At 36.5% G+C, this 21,047-nt stretch overlaps 2 protein-coding genes across 18 annotated transcripts in view; both read right to left on the minus strand.

Annotated features, from left to right (window-relative positions):
* MPS1 (multipolar spindle 1) overlaps positions 1-5,570 on the minus strand; it is a 30,678-nt gene extending 25,108 nt beyond the window's left edge. For 3 of the 17 annotated variants that reach the window (XM_088715356.1, XM_088715353.1, XM_088715354.1), the window contains exon 1: positions 23-4,787. In XM_088715356.1, the coding sequence (XP_088571482.1) occupies positions 23-274 (252 nt within the window). In that variant the 5' untranslated portion in view covers positions 275-4,787. Of the gene's footprint in view, positions 1-22 lie in introns of all 17 variants that reach the window. The other 14 variants (XM_088715364.2, XM_088715366.2, XM_088715365.2 and 11 more) reach the window with 8 other exon arrangements.
* A 1,418-nt stretch (positions 5,571-6,988) lies between these two features.
* EIFISO4G1 (MIF4G domain-containing protein / MA3 domain-containing protein) lies at positions 6,989-20,588 on the minus strand. Its single transcript, XM_008812479.5, has 9 exons — positions 20,154-20,588; positions 19,173-19,244; positions 16,515-16,610; positions 15,949-16,167; positions 9,683-9,780; positions 9,278-9,365; positions 8,847-9,197; positions 8,510-8,752; positions 6,989-8,288 (listed from the first exon to the last, which is right to left on the minus strand). The coding sequence occupies exons 1-9, from the start codon at positions 20,331-20,333 to the stop codon at positions 7,263-7,265; spliced, it is 2,373 nt and encodes a 790-aa protein (XP_008810701.1). The 5' UTR covers positions 20,334-20,588; the 3' UTR covers positions 6,989-7,262.
* Positions 20,589-21,047: the final 459 nt, after the last annotated feature.

The raw sequence follows: 21,047 nt of genomic DNA on the forward strand, positions 1-21,047 counted from the left end.
GAGGAGGAGGGAAGAACAGCACCTTTCGCTTCCAGCGCTGGGCATCGGAATCGGACGAAGGGGTTCGGTGGAGAATCTTATAGCGGTGGAGGGCGATGGCGAGGGCGATCTTGAGGGACGGAGAGTCGCAGCGGGAGATCGGGTTGGCAGACATGGCGAGAACCTGGAGGAGCACGAGAGAACACGTACTGGCCTTCAATGGAGCAGTCCTCGGAGTCGGAGGAAAATACTGCCCTCCACGTGATAATTGCACCCAGAAACACGCTCCCCTCATGATCCGTGGGTAACACACGGGCTGGAGCCCACCTCATTTAGAACTTAAAACGGGTTAGGTTGGGTTTTAAGGCATAAATTCTTATATATTCAACTGGATATTTGCCTAAAGACCCATCTACACGCTAATTCAATATTGACATGCGGACTCAAACTCGTATATCGATTGTGAGCTCGCCCTAATAGATGATGTTACATATTGATCGTTGTGTACATTCAGCATTCTTATAAAGTCATGAACAGTAAGGTCATGTCTGGTTGAGGAACATTCTCATTTTAGTTATAAGAAGGAAGAGGAATGCTCCAACTCTCTAAAACCCAATCAATACTCTCATCTAGCATTCAAACTTCATTTCAATTCCGATTTCGATTTTCGATCGCGAACCAAACACGTCGGAGGATACGGCTATTCTGATTCCTATTCCAATCCATTCCGATTCCAATACCGATTTCGATTCCAATCGCGAACCAAATGTACCATAAAATTCCGACCTCGTAAAGTGCCGAAGCAGACTGAGACCATGGAGAGTGCTAAGAATCAATTGAGAATAAAGAAGCAGTGGTTGAACCTATGTGCTCTGGAACACTATTTAGGCATCATTCTATCATCCCATTCTAGATAGTATCTTGGCAATGCATACATGGGACAAGTTCTTATACATTTCCCTAGGAATTAGCTATTATCGGCTGCACTCTTCTTGTCCCTTAATCCAGTTCGTTTTTGCCACTTCTGGGCACAAGACACATCATTTGTGCACGCTAGGAAATATGCATCCGAAATCTTTCACCACCCATAACTTCCTTCATATCAAACAATGAGAATTCTGAGTTACGATTGTAGCACATGCAGAGAGGGCACTCGGTAATGCGAGATAATTAGGCTTGAAGCCTTCAGCCCGCAATCTCATGCAGCAAATCAAGGACCTTGTTGCAGCTCCTGCTCTGCAAGTAACCAGCGATGATGGTGTTCCAAGACACTACATTCTTCTCAGGCATTCGGTCGAACAAACCATGAGCCAAATCCATCCTGCCTGCTTTTACGTACGAAGAGACCATCGAATTCCAGGTGATGATGGCCTCGGTGGTGTTCCCCTCCAAAAACTTTTGTTTGATGGCTCTATTCCATTGCCGGAGATCATGGGAACCGGTACAAGTGCATAGAGTTGGGAACGCCATTCACTTCGATTCAACGTTGGATAAAGGTATCAATACTGCATTAGAAAGCGAAAGAACCCACCCGACCACCGCAGTGAAATGCATTATAGGAAAAGAGGGGGAAAAACAAACTTGCATCAATTAATATCTAGATTTTTCATGGCAGCACTTTACTCCGCTAATATTTTGTACATAGCCAGTCCTCGCCTGGAGGAAGGTTAGAGGTGGGTTCCCGTAGATTGAAGATCATATAAAATTATTGTCAAATTCCATAAATGTGAACCCCTCTGTCTGTCTGTCTGTATGTATATGTATGTATGTATGTATATATACTTAGCAACTTGGAATATAGAATTATTGATAGGAAAATTGATGGAACAAATATATACAATGGCTAAGAAAACTTGATGAATATAGCTTGCCTGCTAGAGACTAATTGTATAGGAGAAAAAAAAAATAGTAAGATGAGTTATAAACGTTGGTATACTGGAAAAGATAGAAATAAAAATGGAGTAAGAATTATTGTAGATAAGAGTTCAAAAGATGAGGTTATAGATATTAAGAGTAGGATATTAAAAAAAAATCTTGATAAATTAATATTATGAGAGGAGTCTGTTAACATCGTTAGTACTTATGTTTCTTAATTAGGATAGATGATGCTACAAAAGCAACACTTTTGGAAGGACATAAATAGCCTAATTCAAGAGATTCATACCGGAAAAAAAGATGTTTATTAGAGAAGATTTAAATTGGAGCATGGGAAAATGCAATGTAGATTTAAAAAGGTACATATAGATTATGGTTTTAGAGATAGAAATGTGAAAAGAAATGCTTTTTTGGAGTTTATGATGGCATATAACTTAGTATTAGATAACACAGACTTTCACTTGGTAACTTTTGAAAATGGGCATAACTCTAATCAAATTGATTTCTTCCTTACTTAAAAAATGATTGAGTTTTATATGAAGCTGTAAAGTTACACTAGGCGAGAGTTTAACCATCCAATATAGATTGGTAATTTTAGATATGTATGTTAGAAAATAGAAAAGAGGGCTAAAGAAAATAGAAACCTCATACTAATAGTAGGATTTGCGAGGAGAGAAATAAAATATTTTAAGGACAGGATGTTGAAAGAAAAAAAGTGGGATCTAAATTAGGAAATCAATATAATGTGGTAAGAGATGGTTAAAAGTATTAAAATAGTAACTATAAAGTATTAGGAGAATCAAAGAGAAAGAGCCATCAATTAAGAAACTTGGTGGTAAAACGAGAAAGTTCAATTGAAGGTTAAGGTTAAAAAAGAGTGCTAAACATAGGAATAAATAAGTGTATAAAAACTATAAGGTGGCTAAGGAGGAAGTTAAGAAAGTAGTACAAGAGGCTAGATTCAAAGTATATAAAGAGTTATATTGCAGGTTAAGAAACTAAGGGTGAAGAGAAATGTATCTATATGATTGCAAGACTAAGAGAAAGGAAAATTAGAGACTTGACTTATTAAATACATCAACAATGAAAATAAAAAAAAATTGGTTAAGAAAGACGAAATCAAAGAAAGATGGGGGAGTTAATTTTGGTAAGCTATTTAATGAAAGTTATGTAAATGATTTAGATTGCTTTACAAGTTCCACTGAGGATAGAAATGCTTGGTATATACATAGAATTAGAGTATTTGACGTAAAGGAAGCTATGAGAAAAAGAAAAATAGGAATTGTTGCTGGACATGATGGAATTCCTATTGAGGATTCGAAGTGTTTAGATGATGTCAAAATAACTTGATTGACTAATTTGTTTAACAAGATTTTAAGGACAAGAAAGATACCTAATGAATGAAGGACGAACTTTATAGTATCGATTTATAAAAATAAAGGTGATATAACTATCATGGTATTAAACTCATGAGCCATTTTATGAAAGTTTGAGAGATGATTGAGCATAGATTGTGGTATAAAACAAAAATATTAGAAACAATTTGATTTTATGCTAGAAATATTAACTGCGAAAACTATTTTTCTCCTTAATAGATTAATGAAAAAATATAGAAAAAAGAGACAAGATTTTATATAGTTTTTATAGATTTAGAGAAAGCGTATAAAAGAGTCTCTAGAGAAGTCCTATGATGGGTGTTAGAAAAGATAACAATCTCCATTAGTTAATTAAGGACATGTATAATAGAGCGGTCACTAGTATGAGAACTACTAATCATCATACTAACGAGTTCTCAATCACTATATGTTCACACTAGATTCTAATCTAAATACTTACCTTTTTATGTTAGTTATGGATGAGCTTATTGGAAAACTTCAAGTTGATATTCCCTGATGCATACAATTTCTGCATAATATAGCCTTCATGGATGAAATTAAGGATGGAGTTGATCATAAGTGGAATTATGGAGGAGCATATTAGAATCTTAGGGTTTCAAGTTAAGTAGTGACAAGGCAAAATACATAGAATATAGTTTTTAAGAAAATAGAAATATAAATAAAGTAGAGTGAAACTTGAGGACCATGAAGTTGCTAAGAACGATCATATTCATTATTTAGAATCAATTATTTATAAAGAATGGAAGATTGAAAAGGATGTTATTGATAGAAATAAAAGGATTGATAAAATAGAGAAGTATAGTTGGGAATATATGATTATAGGATACCTTCCAAATTGAAAAGAAAAATATTATATGACGACTATACTTGCAGCTATGCTTTACGGTACAAAATATTGGGCAGTTACTCAACAACATGTGCACAAGATGAGTGTGGCTAAGAAAAAAAATAGTGAGACAGATGTGTGGTAATACAAAAAAGAGAAATTATTTAAATACCTCAACTTAGAGCCAATATCATTAAGACACCATCATAAAGGATAATTTTGTCCTCACCTAAATAGCTTATTTATCAAAAGATACCGTCTCTTCTTTCTTCTCATCCTTTCTTATACCCACCAGCTGTTCCTCTTCGAACATCTCCTCCTTTTCTTTAACTCCTATTGCTCTCCACATCTCTCTCCTCCATCTTTCTTCTGTACTTAATCTAGTCCCATCCAAACCCTATCCACTCCTACTACTCCCTCTTCTAACACATCCTACTTTTCCTCTCTAAACATCTCTCCTTTATATCTAATCTAGTCTTGAGCCCCACCAAACTCTACCAACTCCGACCACCTTCTCATCTTCCAACACATCCTCCCACTAGCACCGCCTCCTCTCTAAACCACTATCATCCTTATCCCTCCTCTCCATCTAAATTGATCTGAGCCTCACCTACTCCCACCACCATCTTCTCTTCCAACACCTCCTCCTCTCTCAACCTCCTCATCCTTTTCTCCATCCCTCCTCTCTATTTAAACTATTACTAACAAAGGTATTTCGGGACTAAAAGTCTCATGTGACCATCGTCTAATTGAATCCCGTGAGCCCAAGTAAATGAAGATAGATGGCAGGATTATATTGAACCCCTTAATTAACTTGAAAGACCACTATGAAACTTTTTAAACTCAAGAGATATTAAATGAAACTAGCCCTAAGTTGATGAGGTGTCTAAGTAATTTTTCTTTAAAAAAATAAGAAATTAAGTCATTCATAAAAAGATAAAGATAGCATTAATTGAGGATAAATTAAAAGAATGACGACTTAAATAGTTTGAAAATATACAATATTGGCTGATGGATGCAATAATATGTAGGAGCAATTGATATATGTAGAAGAAAAGAAGGATAAAAGTAGACCAAAAATCATGTGGGATAAAATAGTAAGAAAAGACTTAATATCGTCATGCCTTTCAAAAAGTGTAATCCTAAAGTAAGATGGAGCAAAAGAATAGTTTAAGACTTAGTTCAGTTTTATTTTTTATGGCAGCATTTCCAACTTAAAGTTTCCAAAAATATATAAATGAGAAGACAATGCATGATGTCTCAAGGCCTAAAATCTCATGTAGACATGACAACAGCTCAATCTGATAAGTGCTCTAACTACCATTCTCTAGAACCTCCTGCCAATAAGAGGAAAGAGGTAGGCAGGCAGTTCCTACACTTAGATTTGCAAAATCTATATATATTCAAAGAAGATTAATGTGAATCATTCATTCAATAAAAAATAAAGAGTAAATTAGAAAAACCTCCGTAAGATTAGGGGTAAATTACAGTTAACCCAATAGTATGAAAAACCTACGTTTACTCCTCTAAGGTCTATTTTTATCCAATACTTCAATCTATAACTTAACAGAATATTAGTCAAACCGTTAACTTTTAATTGGACCCAAATGTTACGTTAGAAAAAATTTTAAAAATAACCAAAATAACCTTACAAAAATTTCTCTGAGACTTATATTTATTACACTTACATCCAATATTTTATAAAAACCTACACTTACACCCATTTAAATTGACAGTGTTAGTGAAACTATTTATTTATTATAAAAAATCAAAATTATCTCCATAAGAAAATAAGGCTCCTCTTTCACTTTTTCTACTCTCGGAACTCTTCGAAGTATTACGTTTTCAAAAGTCTTCTTCTCTTCGAGATTAAGCGGCTAGGTGTTCTTTCCTACTTCGTCACCTCACCACGAGCGTCCCTTTCTAACGAGCAACCAACAACAAACTTTCTTCCCAATCGATATCTGACGACAAGTATCCTTTCCAACCAGCATCCGTCCTTCTTGATCAGGTGTTGTTCTCACTTTTTCGCCCACCGTATCATAGAGATCGAAAATACCAATGTATTATTTGCTGATTTTGAGTTCTATTTGTTCAATATTGTAGACATGATTTCTTAATATTATCGTTATAAATAAAGATTCCTATATTTTATATATGAAGCTATAATAGCTCCAAATTAGTACGTGCGTGAAAACTTTTCTTTTTAAAGGGTGAATTAGTTACGATTCCATAGCTTGGCCTGGACCACAGACAAGCTGGCTCAAGCAATAAAACTTTTAATATTAATTTTTTGCAGTAAAAAACTGTAGAAGCATCCATTTGCTTAAGAGTTTTAGATTGTTTTTTTCTTGGCACGTGGCGCTTTTCCTATAATTCTTTCTATAATTCATCAAGATCAAACTCGGACCCATAGCACCTCATGAGTGTTTTCCTCCTTGGATGGATGTTATATCACTTAAGGCCAGCTTGGTTATTTTTTAAATTTTTTCTAATGTGGCATTGAGATCCCATTAAAGTTAATGATTTGGCTAACATTCTATTAAATTATTAATTAAAATTTTGGATAAAAACAAATCTAAAAGAAATAAGCATAAAATTTTCAAACTATTGGATGCAGTTATAATTTACCCATAATCTTAAAAGATTTTTTGTACTTTACTCATTACTCAGGGACAATTTTAACTTTTTATATAAAGTTAATGAATTCAGTAATACCGTTAATTTAACTGGATGTAAGTATAAATTTTACAAACTAGTAGATATAAATATAATAAATATAAATGTCAAAATGATTTTTGTAATTTATTCAAAAATAAAACATGATATAAAAGATGCCATCAAATTAACACAAGCATGGATCGTCTATGATCTTTTTCTTAACAAACATCAAAAAAATTAGCCACAAACATGAGACCAAAATCCATGGTATGTTTTCTTATCATCTTGAATAAAATAATAAACTTAATGTGCGCTCGCAGAAATATACAACTCGAAAATTAACTGTTCCTCACAGACCACATAGGGTATATTGTATTATGAGTTGCTTACCTCGTACTAAAGACAGAGGAAAGACAAAGGAATGAGAGAAGGGTGAATGAAAGAAAAGGTTCGAAACATTTGCCTTATCAAAGTTACAGATGTTTGAGGGAAGCAACTAGAGGTAGCAGCCAATAGAGCTGAATTTAAGAGAGAAGGCTTTCACAGTCCTTGATATCAGCTGCCTGTCTGCCCAGTACTGCCTGACCATTGGGGCTCGCTTTGATGGTTTTCATCACAGCATCAAACATTGCCGACTGGAATCTGGAATCTTCAACTTTCTTCAGAATTTCCTCCACTACCTTGAAACCAAGACCGCCAGAAAGAATCAGTTTACCAACCACTTCACCAAAATAAGTTGGTGCTTTTGGCAGATCGATACCAACATCATCAAGCATTGTCCCATAAAGCAAACAGCCAGTCCCCAAGTCCTTTGCCGTAAGAACATTCTGAGCCAACAAGTATTCCAAAAGTTTAACAACATGATCCACACATGATTGGCCCTTGTCCAAAGCTAGATTGATGGCTTCCTTGACAACTTCTGGGTGGTATTCGGGGCTCTTCAGTTCCTTCACGCATTGAAGTGCTTCATCTAGAATGCGGACGTGGAAATACTCCTCCAAAAGAGCAACAGTCTTCTTATGTAGCTCGTTAGGATTCAACCTTGGTGCAGCCATTGGCTTGTCTGGGATAACAGGTGGTGGCACTTGTGAAAGAGGTTTCGAGGCCCGAATATTCTGAGATGGAGAATCTATTGGACTTGAAACAAGGCTAGAGGGGCGAGATGGGGGGCCGCTGCCCTGTAACAATGCACTAGTTTTACCAGCCATCATGCCACCACTACCTTGAGGTAATAACTTGGGGTTGATGGGTGATGGCTTGCCAACTAAAGGACTCTGGACACGATGAACTTCTCCACGGGGCATGGATCTGCTCCGTGGAACTTCCCAGTTGTCCCCATCCAACCCGGGCATTCCAGGCATCTTCCTTGTTCCAGGCATTCCAGGCATGATACCCCCAGTTCCAGGTCGGTTTATGGGTAAACTACCAGGGCTGAGGCCTCCTAAAGAACCAACATTACGACCATTTCTCATGTTTGCAGTTGTTCCTGGCCGCAACCCAAGATTCTTTTCTGCCTCACTATGAATTTCAGTGATGGTCTTGGCCTTCACCTGCAAAACCAAGACAACCAAAAATGCTCAGCATACCAGCAGAAACTTGAAAAGCTAACAAAAATGCATAAATCCTGTTTTTCGTTACCATACATTTCTTTTTCCAACAAATTCAGAAACACATGACCTTTCACATGTCCAAAAGTAAAATAGCTTATAATATAAATAAAATGTTATAAGATGAGACCAGCAAGATGACTCCACAGATGTGAGAAGCTTACTTCTTCACGTCGAGGGACCCAGTTGTTGGCACGGAGGTCAAGGACATCACGAACCATAAACCTAACTCGTGGTGCAAGCTGGGGGTTCGTCATCAGCTCCTTCAGCCGGTTGAAATAGGCATCATTAAAACGACGAGACCTGGGGCTCTCATCCAGCTGCTTCCCGATGGTGTTGAAGAACTGACAGATTGCCTCGACATTTTCCTCAGCAGGGCAAGTTTTTCCATCATGCCCCATTAACTCCTGTTAGATAACCATGTCGGGCAATTCTTAGAAACAGTAGATCGCTCAAAAAATGTAAAAGAACAAGTGGGACAGAATAGTGTGATCAACATACCTGAACAATATGATGTACTATTTTCTCTGGCACCATTTTCTGCTTTAGAAGCTCACCAATAAGGCGGATGTTACCTAGAGTGCGGAGCTTCACCATTCGTTCTTTATCCCTGCGTTCCATTTCTTGGTCTGGGCCTGTCAACTTTCTAATCTCAGCCCTTAGATTATCAGCACCTTCAAATGCCTCCTGACAATTATTCAAGAGTATACGCTTGAAAGTGATTTCTTTCCCACCCGGTTCTTCAGCAGGGAATGGAGGGAGCTTCTCATCGAGATCAGAACACAATTCAGCGTACATGGGACAGAAGGTGGGCTCAAAAACAGCTTTTTCAAATATGAGGGTAATGACATCCTGCATCATTCGTGTGTTTTAACAACTAAATGGAATCTGATTGAAAAGGAACTGTGCATAAATTCTGGGAAGCATGAAACCTTTAGAATATCGGGTGTTGTGATTCCAGCATCAATCAGTTGGCCCTTGAGAACATCAAATTTCTCTGGAGTCAGCTTGTTCAATATACTGCATTAAAATAAAATAACAGAAAATTAAAAAGGAAGTTCAATACATATTCATTATGTTGCTTCCACTAAGCAGATACAAGAGAGCTAAACAAAACAATAAACAAAGAGGGAAGAAACATGTATTATCAATGGAGCATGGATTCAGGGAGGAATAGTTCATGCAAAACCAAAAGAAACAACCGATAGCAGTAGACTTAAGGTTACAACAACAAAACAAATATAAATCCACCTTCAAAACTAAAAGATTAAAAAAGGAAAACCATTCATATGATCAGCATTTGCGAGCAGGCTGAACTAAACAGTCAGGTTAATCACCCTTTTACTGTTTTCTGAACCCGTTCTTTCTCTGAAAGATTGCCTCTTCGCGCAGACCATGGCACTTCAGCCTTGACCAGAGCAGGCGCAGGTCCCACCTGATAAATTGCATTTCATGTTATCAAATGTCAAAATAAAAAAGGGATCCATACCAACAGTGCAGACAACATAGAATATATAGAGACTGAAGAAGATTGCTCCACATTAAGCCAGAATGATAGCTTTGAAGGTGATGAAAGATGGCATAACAATTGAAGAAATCAAAAGAAACAATGATAATGATAATCCATGCACATGCATTTTATACATGAATTAAGCGGCAATTTCCTCTTCAACGAATTCCATTCAGGACGCAACACTAAAAATACATGTTAATGTTAGAACTATTAGAGGCCATATTGCAAAAACAAAATGTTGAAACTGAGTAAAACCAAGATAGATCATATTTTGCACCTTTAATAGGTTTACAGGTGGAGTCAAAGCTGCAGTTCAATTAAAAGCACAAAGGATTCACCAAAAAAATCATTACTTCTTCTCAAAAGAAAGACGGTTAAGATAGGAAAGTGGTTGAGTTTAAATAGGGTGAATGAAACAAAATACACTTCTTTCATATGGATGTCAAAAGAAACAAAGAGATGGCATGAGAATAATGAACTAAGGAGAAACTTCTCAATTTGGAAGATGTAATAAAATTGTGACAGAGCAGAATCCACCAGCCAACCCTAATTGATGGGATAAGGCACATTAGTTTTTTCATATCTGGACATCATTTTCATGAAATTATCAAACAAGTGATTAAGGAAGTCAAAAACATTTTTTTTTTAAAAAAAAAAGCACAAACATGCATGTTAATATGAAATTTTTTAAACAAATATAGGCAGACTGTCCAGCTTTATGGAGTTGGCTGTAATAGTGTAATTTCATCATCACATGGTTAACTTATAGACTGCATTTGATCTGCAAAAGTTCCTTGACAACATTGACTTCCACAGTTGATAGAAGATGATCCATGGTAAAACTGTTTAATAATCCAACTTAATTGAAAAGAAGGGATATAAATTACTTTTGGATCTAACAGTTTATACAATTCTATATAGCAATGAGGCTTCAACGACAGACCCATGTGACAACCAAAACATTTATTTACATTTTTCTTCATAAAGAAAAAAAATCAGACCACAATATCATTCAAACATCAATTGCCACGTCCCTGTAGCAAACTGCATATAGCATGTGGCTTATGTTGAATGAGGTCTATTTTAGAAAAATGACTAATTCTAAGTTTAGATTGAATTAGATGTGAAATTTCAGTTTTTAATTGTAAGTGTGAAAGAAAACCACCAGAAGATTGCACAATCCTCTTGCTTTCTGTGCCTAGCTCACTCATTTAAACTTATATTGTGTAACCCGGCTACATGCCACACACAAGCTTGCCTTTTTTGCTTGTGAACAGTATCCAAAATTAAGTTCCACACTTCCATGATCATCCTTCACGAACAATACAATTTCAATTACAATAACCAACATAGAAATTTTGACACGCTTCCCTTCTAGGTGGGGCAGGATAGATCATAGATATATGGCAAAACAGAGCATACAATAAAGAAACTGTAGCAGAGTTCAACATCTGCAAGAAGTAAAAACAGTTGGGAAAAATTCACCGATGCAGAGACTTTGAAACTTCACAAGGGTACATATGACGAACACATGCCACAGCATAGGAAAACCAGTAGCCAACCAAGAATTAATTATTGATGATTCCCATCTCCGCTAATATAATAAATCACATCCTCTAAGGAACTATTTAGCTTTTTACAACTTTTCATGTTTCCTAGGACTTCCCTCATTTTAGAAAATATGATATAGAAACCAAAAATAAATGTTAAGCTTCAATTTTATGTGCCATAAATTAGTTCTGGACCAATTTTTTTATTTGGTTTCTGACTATAGCATGCTCTATTACTTTAACAACTGTCCTGAATATCCAAAAAAATCCTTCTATCAATTCCATACTTCATGGAACCTTAACCACTTGATTCACCCACTTTGATCCACCTAAACCCCTCAAATCCATGGACTCTGATGAAACTCATGTAATCCTAGAACCTTTTAACCCACAAATTTGATCATAAAGTCTCTCAAAAACCTTGCAAGCCTACAAGCCTACTCTATTGTATCCCAGCCCTAGATTCTAGTTGCAACTTTTATTCATCCTAACGACCAAAGTCTCGAAAAACACCTCCACTTTACCTCATGAAACTTAGCTCCATCCAGAGCTGTCATCTTTCCTGCAGCAGAAAACCAAACCATTAAACCCTTCTAAAAATCCTAGATTCTCATCCATTGCAAATGCAGCCCTGACCCCAGAGTCCAGCATCAACGTAAATCATACTTTTTCTCAAATTTGTTTTTGATGATATAGCCAGTTGTGTGAATATTGAAACTCATCAGTCATCAAAACTAAAGTAGGTAGGATGACAAAAGAAGATTAGAAGCGTTTGTAGATTGTATACAGGAGTTAGGAAAGATAATAGATTAAAATAAATTTACAAAAAAAAAAAAATTGTGAGGAAGAAAGCAACTATGGTAGTAAATGCAGCCCTTGTTATGAGTGAATGGTGAGTTATATAAAAAGGCAACTGTAGAATATTTGTTAGGATTAGCTGACACCTACGACTACACATGCATCCTGGACTCATACATATAAATGAATAGATACCAGATACACGAGGAATGGGCAAGGTTAAGCTGAGACATCTGTTGTAAGCAACATGCCAATGCCCAACTGCCATGATGAGAAGAAAGAGTTCCCATGTAGAATGCAAGTAGCAGTGAAAGAAACAGGTCAATAGACAGGAACGGTATCGATTGCCACTTATAATGTTAATAGTTAAACAGGACTTAATAGTTAAACAGGACAAAGAAATTACGTAGTGGTTATATTGATGAGTCCAAATTGCTTGTCACAAAGACCAGATAATGAAATAACCACATCCTAAGGAAATTGGTGATGGACACAAACTCACAACCCTTACATATGTAGGAAAGATAGCGCTGGTGATGAAGTAAGATTATCAGCAAGGAAAGATATGAAAGACAATTGAAGCTGTTAAAGCATTTCACCACAAATGGGGTCTGGAGGAACAAATTAGCATTTCACCATAAATGGGATCTGGAGGAACAAATTAGAATACAAGTATGGGAGACGTATTGCTCGAGGAAATTATAAATATGTTAATTTTTTTCTGAATAGTGGATTTACATTTAGAAAGAGGAAATGTAATGTCAACACACTACCCTGCAAGAATTAGATAGACACATTTCTCAAAGCCCAAAAACATTTCATGCCCACTGTTTGAATGGTTCTGCTCATAGCACAACGCAAGAGAGAGAGAGAGAGAGGGAATGTCAGGGTGTGCTGACTTAAACAGCTCTGTCATAAGAAATAGAGGATATGAGAAGATATAAAGTGGACGAAGAGAAGCAGAAATGAATTTGATAGGAGAATAGATATTTGGGTCCGTTGTTGCCTCTGAACAATCACATAAGCATATTTAATGATAAAAGAGAAAAGAATGAGAATAAAGCAAATTTCAAGAGTGGACAAAACGTCATATGTATATATAGCTTGTTCCTTCTTAATTTAGCTTGTTCCTTCTTCAGAAGACATAAGAGTATCTAAGAGAATATGTACAGATTGTATAGTCATACAAAAGATAATTGTAACAAACATTTGTGCATCTGGGGAGAAGAAGAAAACAAGAGACACCATAATATTCAAAACAAATAAATAAACAAAGTGGGGAATGCCAAATGTCAAAACATGGCATGCTCCAAGCATAAAAGATTGGATGATTGCAGCTTTTTGCCATATATTATGATCATTCACATGACCATGAAAGGATGTATATAGAAGTTCAAGATTTAGCAAAAAAACCTACCTTACACGTGAGGTGAAAAAATTAAAAAGGAAGCAAATCCCAAAAGTTGGCTGGTTTATATTAGCGACCAACCTAGAACCAACCTGATCCTAATCAGTTCCCAATTCTTGGAACTATAACCAAAACACAATCAATCAGCATTATAATTTTAGAACCCAACCAAGACAATGCAAATCACAATCAAGTTGGTTCATTTTGGTTCTTGAATTACCTCGAGGCCATAAAGATAATGCAAATCATAATCAGTTGGTTCAATTTGGTTCTTGAATTACCTAGAGACCATAAATTCGAATTTCAGTGAATATGTTTCCACAAGAAAGGAAAAAAGGAAAAGGGAAAAAGGCAAGAATAAGAAAACCCATGGGAGTGTGAGGGCCTGAAATGCAAATGGTAACAAGTCATGAGGCCGAAGGAGCCGAGGGACAGCAGAGTCATGAGTCCTGGGGGACTAAAGAGAGGCAACCATGAGGTACCAAGGGACTGACTCGATGAGGAACAGCAAGATAATAAGGGGTTGAATCTTTGAGCAGACAAGGACTTAGGTCTACATCATCTGAATAACAGTTTGGGTTAAAAATATTATACATATTATACCTTAACATGGTTAGTATGTACGACACTACATTTACATGTACGTATATTTATCTATGTGATATAGTACTAGCTTGGTTCCGGTCAGATCGGTTTATTTGTCCCCTTGGCTTGGAAACGAACCGATGCAACTGGGTTTGTGAAAAGCAGAACCTGTACAGAACTGATTCCTATCTAAAAGCCAACTGTACCAACCCAACAAGGCTGGCTCGTTCAGTCTATATTGACATGGGACTGCATAGCGCGAGTTGCAAGTCAGAAGCGGCACTATATTTTATGATGCTCGAAATTCAACATCGCCTAGGGATAAGGATTTGAAGCACAGTTTGAGAATAACACAAACACCATTATACCGATCCCTGCTTCTATGACAGAGAAACAAAACAAAAATTAATCAATGTTTAACATGGAGGCAAGAAGACGATGAGAAAAGCATATCAAATTTTCAGTTATGGCAAAAAAGATAATAAACAAAACACAAGGAGCGGGAAAGTGACGCCCTCGGTAAAGAATCCAATTTATGCTGATTGGAAGTCCTGAACTTCTATTTTTCACTGAGACGTTAAGAACAATGATTTGATTATTATCGAATAATTCAGAGAATCATTTGATCAACGAAGAAATCATTGTTATCATATTGTCAATTTTTCAACAACTCAGTGAATGTCATAACTGATAACAATTAAAAGATCTGGTGAAAACTGAAATTCCAGTTGAGGTTGGTCAGCACGAAAAAGAAACTTCGCTTCATATGAAGATGGATTTAAATAATTAGGAGAGATTGCCTTTTCTTTCTTTTTCCAAAAGAACATAGTGACGTGATGCAACCGGAAATAGGAGGGAATCCTGAAATGGAACTCAAATGAATGCCTTAGTCTGGTTTAAAATCAGAGCTGAAATAAGATATATGGAACGCAATTCTAGTGGAAATTGAAATGTAAATCAGCAATTATAGATAACCACAAATAACTCCATCGGTGATCACCATTTTTGCAATCATCATTTTCTTACATATAAAAACAGATATAGATAAACAACCATTTAAAAATAGAAGCACTGGACAATATAGCAAAGGTGAGAACATTGCATGCCTTTAAAACTTGACTTTTATGCTGGCAATAAGACCAGTAGTGATGTATGGATCAGAATGTTGAATGATAAAAGTTGGATTAGAACATAAATCAAGAATCATAAAGATGAGAACATGTAAAACAATAAAATAGATTTGGTAAAAGATGAAAGAAACAAACCATTAATTACAGAAAGATATCAAGCAGCCAACTTAAATCCTATCATCATACAAAAAGATGATCTGAAGAGAGCTTGGTTAATTTAGAAGCAAAAAGTCATGATCAGAGAAAGGGTTAACCTGAGACAACTTCCACAGTTAACCAAAGAGTCATTAGATGCAAACTGACATTAAGGAATGATGCACTTGAATGGAGCAACACAATGTACGCAGTCAAAAATTTCATGACATCTAAAGATGTATAAAGTACTTTTTTTGGTAAACCAAATTCTCATTGGCACAATGTTTAGACCTCCTCAATGGAATTATTGACCAACAAACAAAAAACATACATAGATAAAAAGGCGTGTGAAAATAAGTATCACACATAAAACAAGAAGCATGATATTCTTTATAAATACCAGAGAGTTAAAAATATACACTAGTTATGAGTTAAGAAGGAAAAGAGGCATCATAAGAGCATCACAACACTATTTAATAATTACCCCTTGTAAGGAAGTTTTCGAAGAAAATTGGGAACTCAGTTGGTCTTGCTTATTAAATTGGCTTATCTCTTGTGCTCTCAAATTGGATGCATGTGCCTCTTTATTATCACGCACTCTATCCCACGATTTCTCCTCTCCAACTGAGGGCAACTGTCCTGAACGTCCACGCCAATCACGATTATCTGGCTCATAATAGCGACTCTGCGATTGATTTTGTAACTGAGAGTACAAACAAATGTTAGTAAACGTGCCTACAAAAATTAGAAGCACATAACAGAAAACATTAAGCATAAGGAATATAGAAAAGCATAATGATGAAGCCTATTTAAGCAGCAAGAAAGAGCAACGTTCTTCAGAAACAGATCTATTTACTAGAAAAGAAAAAAATGAAAATGTATAAAACAGCAAGCCTAAGAAGTTTGAAGATGGAGTTCTTCTTCTTCTTTGTTTCTTTTTTTGGAGATGTGATGACAGCGCTCTTCATCATTAGAAATATAAACAGAACAGACTTGCTGTTTCTATAATTCAAATGACACATGCAATTCACATCTTGAACTAGAACTCACGTTGGCATCACTGCGACCCCAAGTCTGATCTTCATCATATATTTCGGCCTCAATCTCCTGTTTAACTTTCAGAATAGCTTCAGGAATCTCGACAACCTGTCAGAAGAAAAATAAGCAAAATCTGCAGATTAGAAAAGTTGCTGATCACAAATATTTAAAGTAATGCAACGAGTACATCTGACACCATGTGTACTAACATTTAATTTTTTAAGTAGTTACCAAGGATATGGATGCCATCGATATGACAAATAATGTATGAAGCATGTAATGAAACAAGATATGTAACCATCATGTGCTCCATAAGTGAAGCAAATATAAAACTTATTTGCCTTCATTTTTTAGCAGGAAAAGATGCACAGTGTACGTTAAGTCTAAAAAGACATATACTTATCAATAAAAATATCATATAGAAATTAAAAAAAAATAAAAGACAGAAGAAACTTGAAATAAACAAAGCGATAAGGCCATATTCAAGCGATTCATTACATAGGAAGTGATTAAGAAGAGCATTCCACCAAAAAAGAAGAATAAAGATGAGACGCGTCAGGTAGATTACCAAGAGTGAGGAAAGAGAAGCCGGAACATGTGATGAGAACAGGTTGTGCTAATGAGGTTGAAGATGTGGGTGAGAGATGAAGAGAGGGGTGGCCATTAGGGCACTTACAGGTGGGGGCAAGAGTAAGTTAGGATGGTGGGCTATTATTTAGAATGGTCGAGAGAGAGAAAAAGAAAGACTTCACCAAGGCCAGCCCATCTTTGAAGTAGAATGGGTTTTTTTTTAAATGAGACAACTATTTATGATTCCAACTTAACCCATAGACATGATTTATACAATATAAAGTCACAATTAATAGACTAATTGTTTTCCAATATGGGCAGATTTGACAAACTTAAAAAACTACCTCTCACTTTTTCATACGTTACTGATAATAACCATTATATCAGGTATGGATATTTAAATATCTTTCCAGCTGAGATTTTCTAATCAATTGCAGATGTTATTATTATGAAATAGATTTATTTGGAATGAGCCCACCTTCACATTCAACATCCATATCTTCACTAATAACTCAAGTGATCATAGGAGAGGGGGAATGGTCCTGATTCATTTTTTCTTTTATCCTCTACAAGGTTGTCCCCATGGAGATTGTCTCATTCTATCATCAATTGGGATATGGGTGTGAGGGGGCATGGGAAAGAGAGATATTGGCAATTTGGCATGGTGAGCAACACAAGAAAGAGAGGCAGAGGGCAGAACTAATGCCGTGGGGTAGGGATTACGTAAGCATGTAAATAAATCTTTCTTAAAGTGGCCATCCATAAAATTGACATATGATAAAGTTTTCCATGCAAAACTAATTAATTTTCCATCTGAGGGCAAAGCTAACAACCCTAATTTATTTTGTTAATATACTATGTATATTATATAATATAGCGTGTTTGCATATATAAATAATAAAGTTTTCCATGTTTTCCATGCAAACTAATTAGTTTTCCAACTACTGACAAATCTATCAAGCTCAAATACCCCAACTCTTTTGGTATAGATATATATGCACATATAAAAAGGGTGTCCTAATGCATGAGGCTCCCACCATTGCATGGTCTAGGAAAGGTCATATGTATGAGGCCTTACCTCCGCATGCAAAGAGGTTGTTTTCATGTTTCAAACCCACAACACCCATGTCATAAAGGAGCAACCTTAGCATTGCGCCATGGCCCGCCCTCTATAATATGCACATATGATATAGATATAAATGTAATATATTAAATAGACCAAGTTCAAGCTTTGGGTACATTGATTTTCTTCCAGATTTGCCATTAGTTTTTTTTTCTTTTTCTCTAACCAAATATTATCAAAAAGAATTTGTTATAATGATAGGCTTCTGTAATTATCTAGAAGAAATTGTCCTCTTGTCCAACAAAATATCTTTTTATTATGTCTCTCCCCTTTCATGCATGTCTTACACAAATAATTTCTTTCCACATCTTTATCTCTCCCTTTATGTATATCCTAACTAGTCAGGAGATTTACGAATATCTACCTCACAAACTTTTCTAACTACTTTTTAATACACTAAATTCTAAATTCCACTCTCATTGGCCTTTACCTTTCTCTCCCTACTGCTCACCCTTGCCATCTTACACTCCCCACACCCTACCACTTACAAATGCAAAACCTTTCATTTATTTGGTTACTATCCTTTTCATACTATTTTTTTCTTATAAGCCCCGTCTCTACTTAGTGCTTACCTTATTTGCATTCTTTTAGTGGATTTAGTGAAATATGACACCATACAGATATGACACCTTCTTTATATAGTTTACATGCATTGCACATGCATGCACGCTAGGGTGCTTCTTTTGTGTGTGTATGTGTGTTTTGGAGGGGAGGGGTGGAGTTGAGTGGATACAGAAATATACACTTCTACATGTTTGAATCCTTTGTTTATTTCAAAACTTGCTCCTCCTTTAGTTACTACATCATTGATGGACACTCAAACTGATTTGGGCAAACCTTGAAAAGAGTGCATGGCACTCAAAGTGATGATGTTGATGATGATGATATTTACCGCATCCAACAGCAACGGATACAAGAGCATACAAGTGGTCAAAAAAATTCTAAAATAGAAATTTAAAGAAAAAAATCTGGCGTACCTCACGAAGTTGTAGAAGTTCGTCTCTTGTGTAACGAATGCGTTCACGGCCCTCAAACCATGAATCTCCAAACTGACAAAAGTTTTAAAAAAATTTATATCTCAATAGCCATTTCTTCGAAAGAGGATATGGAAGGAGGCAAAAGCAAGTAGAAGCAGAAACCCATACTGTTTGCAATTTAGAAAACATTGCATCTAGTCACAATACGTACAGGATACATGAGGAAGTCAGTCAACTATATTTTTGGATTAAAAAAACCATGCCTGACGAAAGGACAATTGTCTTACTCTTCTTTCTTAGTATATTAATTATGTTCAACACCATGACATAATGGAATGAGGCACAAGTCCTAACAACAAAAGCAAAAACAAGAGACCTCTTTCCAGATGCTAAAAGACAATACTTACAACAGATAACATTCACTTGGGATAAACAAATATTAGTAATACAGAGAATATGGAAATTATGAAAAAGAAACAGATGTTTTGAACAAATACGATGCATGTATTTGCACTAGAATCCCTGAACAAAAAAGTGCAATTCACTGAAAAATAAAAGAACCTTCTTCAGCATCACCACTTATAATCATGCTCAGAACACACAAATAATGATAAAAACAAATTACAAATCAAAAGATACTTCATCAGGAGGCCTTCAAGAATCATTCATCAGGAGGCCTTCAGGATGTAAGTAAGATAAAACAAAAGCACAAAAATAATTTGTTGATAAGCAACAGAAAATAACCCACCACTCATGGTCGAGATTCCATAAAAACAACTTTTTTTTATTTTAAAGAAACCTGCTTCAGTTAATCAAATTAATCAGGTCAAACATAAGCCAACTCGAGCAAACGATCTATAAATCTACTAATATAATCAGAATCCGTAGGTCAAATACCATATCAGACTAAATCCACAGTAACAAAGATAACTTTAACGGATCATATGAAACCCTAGATCCGGATAAAGGGCCTACGCCGACCTTGAGAGACAGGGCGGTGCCGGCGCCGCCATGGGGGCGGAGGACGGGGAGATCCGACGCTGCCGAGGAGGAGGAGTTGAGGGAAGATCCGCCGAACTCGAAGCGGGGGGCAAGGAGTCTGCTGCCTCGGTTGCCGCCGCCGCCAGGCCTCAAGCTCAGCACCGTCTGATCCGACTGCATACCTCGCCGGAGATCCTCTCTGCGGGCGGTGCTGCGATCGCGCTGGACGCCGACGAGCAAGGAAGAAGAGGAGGTACGGAGGCTACGGCAAGAGGAGGAGCCCTTCAAGAAACCCTCTCTCTCTCTCTCTCTCTTCGGCGAAAGAGAAGGGGGGAGGAAAAGAGGAGAGGTGAAGAGAGGAGGCCGCCGAGGGGAAGAGGAGACCTATATATATCCGAGGGATTGAGCTGGGGTTGAGTAGTTTCGTAATTAACTATCTTATGAGGGATAAAAGGTACCATGCGTTGATATAGGAACGCAAGAGAGGCCTTTAAGATTTTACGCTGATATTTTTGATGCGTGTAGGTTTTTACGATTTGACGGAATTAACCTTTTGTTTTGACGGGAATATCGGATTACTGCCACAATTCCGGAAGTCGGCTACGATGACGCCATGTCGCTATCCGCGCTAGTTGGGCTCGTCCTCTCCAAGGGGTAACATCAGCCGTTGGATGTCCGGGCTGATGATCCCAGCAATCCGATCGAACGAGTATATTTTATGATTTATATGTACCTGCCTCCTTAAAGTTTAGAAAAAAAATTTTTGACAATTTTTATTTTTTTTTGCTGAAGGGGACGATTCATAAAAATCTAATACGAATACATCAAAAAAAAAAAAAATCAAAAGATAACACATCATAAAGAGCACTAGGCAACTTCCTCTCTCCAACCCAT

Source organism: Phoenix dactylifera, chromosome 2 (assembly GCF_051530095.1).
Source record: "Phoenix dactylifera cultivar Ajwa chromosome 2, Ajwa_hap1_PhDact_Kaust_v1.1, whole genome shotgun sequence".
Classification (NCBI taxonomy): domain Eukaryota; kingdom Viridiplantae; phylum Streptophyta; class Magnoliopsida; order Arecales; family Arecaceae; genus Phoenix; species Phoenix dactylifera.

What these genes read in the sequence shown, in the direction of transcription:
- EIFISO4G1 (XM_008812479.5), bottom strand. Translation starts at nt 20,333, where the DNA reads ATGCAGTCGGATCAGACGGTGCTGAGCTTGAGGCCTGGCGGCGGCGGC. An exon ending in GGGGTCGCAGTGATGCCAAC is followed by an intron (nt 16,168 to 16,514) that starts GTGAGTTCTAGT and finishes TTGTACTCTCAG; the next exon opens with TTACAAAATCAATCGCAGAG. An exon ending in CAACACCCGATATTCTAAAG is followed by an intron (nt 9,198 to 9,277) that starts GTTTCATGCTTC and finishes CGAATGATGCAG; the next exon opens with GATGTCATTACCCTCATATT.